General features: G+C 42.8%; 1 protein-coding gene across 1 annotated transcript in view; it reads right to left on the bottom strand.

Moving 5' to 3' along the window:
• Positions 1-281: 281 nt before the first annotated feature.
• Positions 282-11,198, bottom strand: part of HS6ST2 (heparan sulfate 6-O-sulfotransferase 2) — a 362,704-nt gene continuing 351,787 nt past the window's right edge. Inside the window, exon 2 of the mRNA XM_040405752.1 lies at positions 282-1,747. Within this exon, the coding sequence (XP_040261686.1) occupies positions 1,051-1,747 (697 nt within the window). The 3' untranslated portion in view covers positions 282-1,050. The remainder of the gene's footprint in view (positions 1,748-11,198) is intronic.

The raw sequence follows: 11,198 nt of genomic DNA, 5'->3' as shown, positions 1-11,198 counted from the left end.
AAGTAGCCTATCTAGAAACCACCTATGAACCAGATGTCAAATAGATCTATCTGCATTACAAACCATCGCCTACCGGGGCAACATGGCAGTTGACATCTATCTGGACACAAAATATCCTGTGCTCTAGAATTCATTGCCTATTTAGTCATACAATCTCACATGCAGAGTCCCATCACTTATCTAAATGCACCAAAATCGGCCACCTAGATTTCATCATGAAACCAACCAGAACCAGTCACCTCTCTGGATGCTCACTAATTGACTAACTAGAATACATCTGGTAATATTCAGCCATCCATAAATCCATAATCTGGGACCCACTGCTTATCCGGGCACAGCACTGCCAGCCATCAATGTCTTCACTGACACATAGTAACCATACTATTGAAATATTAATTATTTTGTCGGAACCTACAAGTACTGTTGATTATCCTACAGAGTCACCTATGTATGGATTTCCTATGATGAACCAGAAAGAAAAATAAGATTTGTTGGGCTTTGAGCCTATACGGTGGTTGAGGGATTGTAGGTAATTTTGGTTGGGGTTGTAGATAATTCTGTACATTATACCATTGCATGAAAACATAAATTACTAATATATTATTATACATATATTTCCCAAAAAGTTTGCAACATATAGTAAAAAAATTCCTGGATAGATGTAACGTTTTCAGACATACAGTACATACATTGCTGGAAATAAGTACTGATTTTCTACACCAAGACAGTCAACGGCATTCGGAATGCCAACTGTAACCCTTATTTCTTTGATAACTGGTCTAAAAAAAAAAGTGGCGGGTGCTCATTGACTTTATAACCAGGCGCCATTAGGACACATCAAGATTAATCTATCCTCATGTACAATTATTACAATGAATGCAAAGGCATCTGCAAAGGCAACTGATAAACATTGTTGGCTTCAAGGATATACGAAGCTTGAAATCTTTTGGAATAAATCTTCCCCTAATTTTTTTTGTTTTTGTTATTTTTACTTATTTTCCTATTATGATATTGTGCAGTTCAGCTAGTTATCTAAGACTGTAAAACCTACTACCGCCATTTTTCCACATTTCCTATGTAATCAGAGGAGGAGTTGTCCATCTCCATTTTATGGTTAGCATGTTTGGCCCGTAAGATTTTACGTTGCTCCTGGCGTTTCCGCCGAGCTTCCTGGTGTTCTTTCTGTCTCATAAATTGGTATCTTTGTAAGAAAAGGTCTTTTGCATATTCATATAATTCCATATCTAGAAAATTCAAGGTCTCTATGCGCTTTTGCGTCTGATCGTCTATTTCGACGCTTGAAGCTCTCGTGCTGTTGAACTGAGTGAAAGGAGAAATAAAGTTCATGTTGAAGGTCTTTTCAAAGAGGTACTGTGTCTTCCTCTGGAACTCTGTAAGACCAAAGAAAGCCATACGCTTAAGGTTTTCCTTGGCGCTGTCAAGAAGAACCTTGTTCCGTTGATCCTCATGCATGACAGATAGGTTATAGCATCCCACCAAACTCAGATCAGACAACATGCGAACTTGTCTGTTATTGGCCAAGTTGTAAGGGCAATCCATGAACTCCTTCAGGGAGCAGCCTGACCAGTCGTCACCAGTATAACAGCTGGGCAGCTCAGCAGATGTCGGGGATCTTCCATCACATACATGTAGAGAAGCCTTCCAAGTAGCTCCTCTCTGGACATGTCTCCACTCACTTAGGTATCGGGAAACAGGATCGCGCAGGATAGTTATGTAGTAAAAGTTCCTGAAAAACATAACAGAAAAGAAAAAGTTTTACAGAAAAGTAGTAGGGCCAGCAATACCCAGCAAATAGTGAAACCTGGAAATCAAACCGATATTTAAGGCACAGGTTGTACTCTGCATAACATTGAAATTCTGGTTACTAGATAGGTGATAACTGTTAGGTTGGTGGAGGTCTGACCACTGGGGCCATGTGTTGAATGGAGCAATGATCAAGCACTCCCTTCCAAGTCAACAGGACTTCCGGATATAGTAGAGTGCTGAACTTGTCTTTTCATTAGAGATGAATGCGACCAACAGCTCTTTCTAAACATGAAATGGGACTCTTGATCTTATGATCAGTGGAGGTACCTTTGGCCGGATCCACATCAATCTAATATTTTTCCCTTATTCAATGCACAGGGGATAACACGTTTTACCCCTTTAAATAATCTGATTATTGAAAGTCAGCCAGTTATGATTCATGAGCTCCAGCTTCTGTCCTGAAGTATGAACCTGTTCCCACCTATTCATATAAAGGAGGCACCAGTGGTGTTGCTAGTACCTGGTACCAGAGACATGTGCCCTGGGACTTTTGCTGGGCCTCTTGGTGACCTGGTGAGCACAAAAATCATTTGCATCTGTATCTCCCAGGCCAGGGGTCTACCAATGCCCCCCGGGTGTCACCGGCACTTTACAAGATGGACTTACAGGTTCAGATGTTTTGACTGTGGCCGGAGTAGAAATTCCCTAGTAATAACAGGCCGTACTTTTTATGTAGCTCAGGTATGGTCATAGGTATGGCCTATTTTTTGCAAGACATATTTTAAAGTGTAACGACCACTCTTTTTTTTATTTTTGTTATGTGCAGGGCAGTGATACTGACCATTTTTGTAATATACTTTAATTACTTAAATCGTACATTTCTATTAGAAAAACAGCTCTAAAGTGGCCCATTTTGAGCCTTAACAACGCCTCTCTGTCTTTTGTTTACATAACTGTGGAGACTTGCTCAACACTGGCTAAGGTTCAAAATGGCCAACTTTAGAGCTGTTTTTCTAATAGAAATGTACGATTTCAGTAATTAAAGTATATTGCAAAAATGGTCAGTATCACTGCCCCTACACATTACAAAAATAAAAAAAAGAGTGACAGTTACACTTTAATTACAGCACACTGACGCACTTTGGTAGCAGTTTTGGGCAGAGCAAAGAGCTGCACCATTATCATACTATGGCACAAAGAAGTAAATATGTGCAGATTTTGTAGTGATAGGCAAGATGATGCCATCTAAAAATGACCTGTCAACAGTTGAGTTTCCATAAGGCTCTGTTCACACCTAGTTTATAACAGAAGCCATTTGTGAGAGATCCATTTTTTCAATAGATCCAAATGGGCACTGACAGATCCCATTGGCTTCAATGGAGTCCTATTTTCTTGCTGTCGAGACTGTGATATATTTTTTTTAGAATGTTTGAAGTGTGAACAAAGCCTTGGACCTTTTTCACAACGTGCTTCTTCTTGCAAGCCTAATAATCTCATCTCTCACTATAGGAAGCTAAGCAGAAGGCTCTCTTGTGTTTCATAATGATTATACTGTGGTATCTAGAAACCACATTTTCCTGTTCCTATCCTGGAAGCACTTACTTATAATCAGCGTGTTTATACATGACCATAACAATAATTAGCTTTATTAGAATTTATGTCCACCCTGCCAAAATATCCTTTAGCATAATCCAGCATACATCTACGCCTATACCACAGCCAGAGCAATGAATAATTAAAAGTGACAGCACAAATAGACAAAGTGGCTAAACGGCACAGTATTCATGTCTCATAATCTATTTTTATAGATTGCTAGACTGACGTGATTTAAAAGCAAATTAAAATTCATGGCCTTATTTTCGGAGCTTATTACAGATGCAGGTAGCAGCGGATTTTTAATAATCAGTGTAATATAGCTATCTGCGGATGATACAGAGAAAATCTATTTTTTTTAAAGAAAAATGTAATAAAGTGACTCAAGTTTAATTATGTTAATGCCCCGTATATTACAGCGCGTGTTGTCTGAAGTGAATTTAATCTAACAAAGGGAGGTAATTGGGTTTTAAAAGAAGGGAACATTGAAGAACGCACTCCACATCTCTGACCACTAGATGTCCCCAGTCAACCCTGAATTCATTTTTCATTTCCTATCCCTTCACCTATGCAGCACAATATTGAGTGGTTCTTTGTGCACAATAAGCACATTCAGTTTTTATTAGAAATGCTAGATAGGTTTAGCAAGATATAACTGGAACACCGCACCGTGCAACTTCTAACAGCATTAGTGAGATTCCTTGCATCATTAATCTTTAACAATGCCACCCTAGCCCAAAGTATCCAACCTACACATGCCATAAAAAAGCATTATCTATTGAAAGGGCTACCAAGGAGGTATAAATCTTTTAACTGCGACATCCCTTTCTACAATCTTAATTGCGGCATCATCAAACCAAGAGAGGTTCCATGCCAAATGGTTATCTGGTGCTTTTATTAGCATTTATGGACATTCAGCTGCACCGACCAATATGACATTTACATCCCCCTGCACTAAATGATTCTGTAATGTGCATGTTTAAAAGGAAAAGACTACAGCAAATCAAAATATAAATAAGTGTACACAGTAAATGTTAGCCTCACTAGAGCAATTCATGCGGCCTTTTTGTTGCGTCAACTGGCAAACACGTCGTTAAAGTAGAAATGCGAGGGTCTTCATTGTGAAGTTTTATTGTGTTCTTCATATATGCAGTAGATGGCGCCATATTTGTCCTGCAATAGTTTAACGGAGGCCTGAATATAGCGCTCTGTGCTCTACTATAATACAGACTAGTATTACAAGGGTTCTATGGTAATCTATGTTGACCATAAGACCAACGTGTGCATTATGTGGTTAGTTAGGGGTTTACGACCAATAATGCCAGGCAGGGGCGTAGCTAAAGGCTCATGGGCCCTGGTGCAGGAGTTCAGCTTAGGCCCCCTTCCCTCAGAACTTTGTGGCCAGGGGCAGGGGAGCACATAGCCTTTGTGCTGCCTGTGGCAAAAATTGAAATGGCGCCCCCCCCCCCCCCCCCGCTATTCTAAATTCTTGCCCTAACCCCTTCCCTCCAGCCAGAGGTGTAGCTTGACCAGCATGCGCCTTTTATAATACCGGTGTCTTCTTATGCGGCACAAGGGTCTTTGGGCCCCCTCAGGCTCCTGGGCCCGGTAGCGACTGCTACCTCTGCACCCCCTATAGCTACGCCCCTGAATTGCCAGGGTAGAAAGATCACTATCCGTCTACTCCTGCCATATAAACTATAGACAAATGTCTGGGTAAGAGCCTATTCACATGACCGTGCACTATTTTCCATCCACAAAAATGGACTACTCCTTGTAGATTCCGTTTTTCTCACCTCGTCAGTAGAAATGGCTATTCTGATCCGCAAAAACAGACCAGAATAGGACACGCAGTGAGCTTCTAGGACAGGCACATAGATCCGTTCAAAAACGGGTTGTGTGAACTGCCCCATTGATTTGTATGGGTCCATGTGCTTTTACAAATAGAAGAAAAATATGCTCTTATTTATTGAATATATTTATTTATTTATGTATAATACTACGGTACATTTATTCCAAATATGTTACTTCACTAGTAAATTCGCCTATTTTTCTGAAATGTACATGGAAATCCAGAAATGACCTCTCGGTCTCCTAGAAGAGCAGGCAAGTCTCCTAGGGCCACATCCTAATGAAATACCTCTCCTCATCCCTACGGTCCTCTAATCTCCCGGGTACCAGCGCAGACAAAATCCTGATACCTGCAAATAACTTAAATGGGGGGCATACCCGATATAAATGGGCATGAAAAGTCTGTAATTATTGTGGTTTTTTTTATAATCTGTTTTTATTTTCTGATTGCAGATTTATTCTGTTTTCTGAACATGATTATGGGGACGGCCATCTTGCCTGAGCTGTGCTTAACAACATTTAGAAAATTGCTTTATGGCAACCACATGGTCCATAGACAAAATGGTCAGGAGACGACCTCGTTGACTTCTATGGGAGAGTTTTCTAGGCCTGCTCTGTGCAAAGGTCATTGTACAAGGAAAGAAGAGATAAGATATTGTGACTGGTGGATCCTGCCTCATCTATACACAGAGGTGATATCGTTACAGGCGGAATTAGAATGACAGAAAAGGGAGCCAATTATTAGGCTTAATGGCCAGTGTGAAAACTGCAGGGTTTTATGGTTTTAGTCTAAATATAGATATTAACACGGAAGATTAAAAACTTCAAAAATTATTTTAAAATATGTTAAACATAAAAACGTGATTGAAAGAATAGGTCATTTTCTGATGACACATTCCCTTTAAATGGGGAGCATACCCTATATAAATGGACATGAAGAGTCTGTAATTATTTTGGGCTGTGATGACATGGGGGCGTGCAAACACCTTAAAGGGGCTGAACCCGGACATGCCCTTATTTTCACCCAGGCAGCCCCCCTGATGTTGGCATCAGAGCATCTCAAGCTCTGATGCGCTCCCTTGCCCTGCGCTAAATCGCGCAGGGCCCGGGCATTTTTGTTTTCAATAACACACTGCCGGGAGGAAACTTCCGCCCGGCAGTGTGTTCAGTGACGTCACCGGCTCTGATGGGCGGGCTTTAGCTCTGCCCTAGCCGTTTTACTGGCTACGGCAGCGCTAAATCCCGCCCATCAGTGCCGGTGACGTCACCGGGGTTCCTGGCAGCCCCATGGAGAGGCCCGGTACGTCACCGGAACTCCAAAAATGCCTTTGCTCTGCGCAATTTAGCGCAGGGCAAAGGAGGGCATCGGAGCATGAACTGCTCCGATGCTGATGTCAGAGGAGCTGCCGGGGTGAAAATGGACCATGTGCATACAGGGTATGCTCCCCTTTAAGTGGGGAGCATACCCTGTATAAAGACATGTAAATAGTCTGTAATTATTTTAGGCTGTGATGAGGTGGGTTGAGCACACACCCCTAGATGGAGAGCATATCCTATATAAATGGGCATGAAGAACGTGAAATGTGCTTAGGTTACTACAGCGCTGCTTCCTTTAAAGTCAACGGGTGCAGCACTGTAATAACGAGCATCCTCCACTAGGATGATGGAGCTGTGTGGTTCCGGTGGGGTAGGGGGTGTCAGACCCCTGCTGATGAGCTGAGGATAGGTCATCACTCAGTAAAGGCTGGACAGCCCCTTTAATGCTTCATGGCTAGGCTCTTCTGAAGTATGCTCTAGCTAATGTCATTCAGCAGATATCCCACGGGAATATAGCCGCACGAGCAGAATCATCGTCTAAGCAGCAGTTTACCATGTATTATAACACCCACAAGTTCTTAATAACATCATGCATTATATTAGATCACGACTAGGTTTCTCCAGGAAAAAAACAATTGTTCTACCTCATGTAATCTAGACCCTATTAGCTCCACTGTAATTGCAGAAAATAATACTAATAATTCTCAACCTGTTGTGTCTGAAACCCCAGAGAATGGCTGCATTCTGCAATAGTAATGATTTGTTACTGCTCAAATCCCATCCGTCTTCCTAAAATCCCCACTAGATGTCACATCACTGCTGTGAATCAAGTACAAATGAACCCATTATATTAATTTTTAGCAATATAATGTTTGCTCGGGAACCTTCCCAGCACTGCCTCGCACGGGGCATGATCCATTAACCTACGGCACAAACACATTATGGTGAGGGCACTGAGAGCGTGGAGTTCTCTACTATAGAGGATGACGTATTACTCGTTTTTATTCCATTTTGATGTGTGCCGTGTATACAGCATGGAATAAATCATAGGAATTACATAGAGGAAGAAGAAGAATATTTCCTTCTATGGAGGCCTACAAAAGGTCTGTAGGAAATCTATAGCCAAGAAGTTCATGAGAAATCTCAGAGGAAAGTCTCAGAGGCCATAAGTAAGAACCTTCTCAGTATGTTATTATATGTCGGAAACTGAATACATGTCTTTATTGTGATTTGTGTAAGGCTACTTTCACACTAGCGTTTAAGTTTTCCGGTATTGAGATCCGTCATAGGGGCTCAATACCGGAAAAAAACGCTTCAGTTTTGTCCCCATTCATTGTCAATGGGGACAAAACTGAACTGAACAGAACGGAGTGCTCCAAAATACATTCTGTTCCGTTTAGTTGCGTTCCCATACCGGAGAGCAAACTGCAACATGTTGTAGTTTGCTTTCCATCCTGGGATGCGGAGCAAGACGGAGCCGGCATGACCCCCAATGCAAGTCGATGGGGACGGATCCGTTTTCTCTGCCACAATAGAAAACGGATCCGTCCCCCATTGACTTTCAAAGGTGTTCATGACGGATCCGTCTTGGCAATGTTAAAGATAATACAACTGGATCCATTTATAACGGATGCAGACGGTTGTGTTATCAGTAACGGAAGGGTTTTTGCTGAACCCTGACGGATCCAGCAAAAACGTTAGTGTGAAAGTAGCCTTAGAGAAAAAATACATTTGATAATATAAAGACATTCCAGGTTCTTCAGAACAAGAGACAGTTGCCAGCAGTCCCAAATTCGAAGGGGCTGTCCCTGATTTTCAGAGACAGCCCATGTAAACTCGAGATGTTCCAAGATGAAAACAGGTGGGGCTTATATAAACCCCACCCCGAGTAGTCTGGGAGTGTTCCCTGGGGTGGAGCCTATTTGTCCTGTATTTACTAACTGTAATGTAGGTAATTATGAGATAAGGGACCTAAATAAGGCTTAGGGTACTTTCACACTGGCGTTAGAAGAATCCGTTGCCGGAACTGCCTGACAGATCAGGAAATCCGTATGCAAACCCATATCACTTGTTTTGCAGATCCGTCTGACAAATGCATTGCAATACCGGATCCATCTCTCTGGTGTCATCCGGAAAAACAGATCCGGTATTTATCTTTTTCACATATTTAAAGGTCTGCGCATGCGTAGACCGGGAAACCAGATCCATTTTTCCAGAACACTTTGGCATTAATACATTTCAATGGAAATGAATGCCGGATCTGACAAGTGTTTCTGAATTTTGGCCGGAGAAAATATGGCAACATGCTGCGGTATTTTCTCCGGCTAAATACCGTACAAGGGACTGAACTGAAGACATCCTGATGCATACTGAACGGATTGCTTTCCATTCAGAATGCATTGGGACAAAACTGAATAGTTTTTTTCCGGTATTGAGCCCCTAGGACGGAACTCAGGATACAATATTTTCAACATACAATGGTCTTTTTGAAACTAGACTCAACATACAAGCCTCACACTAAGATCCAACCAATTAACATGGCCATTTCTCTGGTAAAACACCCATATTGGCTGTCTAGTAGCTCCTCTTTACAGTACAGTGCGGTACTACGTGTTCTATACTGCCCTCTGTCTGTGCTAGGAGGAGGTGCCCCTTTGGATGTCAAATGAAGAGAGCTCCATTTTATTTTTCTGGTTTAGGCCTCTTTCACACGGCCGTGTGCGCCCCGTTGCCGTATTGCGGACCACATTTGCGGATCCGCAATACACGGGCGCCGTTCAGTGGGCATTCCGCATCACATAGAAACATAGAATGTGTCGGCAGATAAGAACCATTTGGCCCATCTAGTCTGCCCAATATACTAAATACTATGGATAGCCCCTGGCCCTATCTTATATGAAGGATGGCCTTATGCCTATCCCATGCATGCTTAAACTCCAACACTGTATTTGCAGCTACCACTTCACGGATGCAGACCCATTCACTTTAATGGGTCCGCAAATCCGGAGATGCAGAATGGTGCGGAACGGAACCACGGAACGGAACCCTACGGAGTGCTTCCGTTGGGTTCCGTCCTGTGCTTCCGTTCCACAAAAAGATAGAACATGTCCTATCTTTTTGCGGAACGGCCGGATCGTGGACACATTCAAGTGAATGGGTCCGCGATCCGCTGCGGCTGCCCCACGGACTGTGCACGACCACGGGGCACACACGCTAATGTGCAAGAGGCCTCACTGTTTGCTATACAGGACCCTGTAGACGCTCCTATCCTAATCATAGAAAGTGATTTCCAGCTTCCAGTATGCTTTATCTGTAGTAGTCATCTTCTTATTTTTCTTAAATCTTCATTATCTCTTATGTTGGGATGATGTTCGGGATTTCCATAGCGTTATGGACTATGGTTTCAACTTACAATGGTCCTCTCGGAACCAATCAATATTGTAACCTGAGGGACCACTGTATGTGAAAATGGGTTTGAGGACAAGTCAATTTTAAATCCCTGTACAAATCATCTGCTGTCATCACAGATAATAAAGGGTCATAATCGTATCAGTTTGCTAAGAGTTTAGCTAGAGGTCAGAGATAAGTGTCACGAGTTGGAGGTCCCAGGAGAGACCACCGCGTCGTCAAGCAATAAACGGAAATCAGGTACAGACACATAAGAGTTTATTGCACAAACAGAAACATGGAAAGCAGCACAGATAAAACATGAGCTCTATGTACCGTCAGCACAGTGGGAGAAAACCCCCACTGCGCCACTGTCTAGTAATACTCCAGAGGGGCGTAACTAAGCAACTCCTGGTTTTCACTAGAGCCCTAGATGGTAGGGTTAGACTTAGCCGCAGGAAGTTGCCAGGGTCCACTCTGGAGCGTGACCTAGACAGTGACAGCAGGAGCGAATGGACAACAGGTACCAGAAGGTACCGACGGCACATAGGCATACATAACATACAGGTAAATACAAAACAGGGCAAATAATAATACAAGCAGGAGTTCACACAAGGGAGCAGGAGTGGCAATGAGCAGAGAAGGACTTGCTCCACCAGTAGTAAACTGCATGGCCTTGTCATGCCACTCTGCTGCAAAGGCTTGCTGAACACAGACATATGAATACAAAACAGGGCAACTAATAATACTAGCAGGAGTTCACGCAAGGGAGCAGGAGTGGCATTGAGCAGAGAAGGACTTGCTCCACCAGTAGTAAACTGCATGGCCTTGTCATGCCACTCTGCTGCAAAGGCTTGCTGAACACAGACATCAGAATAAACACAAAGTAACTTAAACATAACTGACAGAACAGATAACAGAAAGACAGGAAGGAAGACATCAAAATGGACGGGAAAGAGGACGCAAATGAACAAGTAGGGAAACTCACAGAGCACAGACAGACAGACACAGATCCCATGGGTCAGCAGCATGGGAGAGAGTACAAACCAGGAACAGGACAGACAACACACACCAGGAGAGCTGACCCAGAACTGAGGAAAGCTCAGCCTTATATACAGGTTCCATGGGTGCAGCAGAGAGACCACACCCATGGAGCAGACAGAGAATTAACTCCTAATAGGAATACAGGGGAGTTAACCCATACAGAACCACAAATAACACACAGGAACAGAACTTCAGCGAGGAGCGCCGAATGAGCAAGAACGGAAGGTCACAGTCAAAGG

Source organism: Bufo bufo, chromosome 8, assembly GCF_905171765.1.
Source record: "Bufo bufo chromosome 8, aBufBuf1.1, whole genome shotgun sequence".
In the NCBI taxonomy this organism is placed as follows: Eukaryota; Metazoa; Chordata; class Amphibia; order Anura; family Bufonidae; genus Bufo; species Bufo bufo.
Note: the sequence above shows the minus strand (reverse complement) of the source record. Positions and strands in the feature narration are given on the sequence as shown.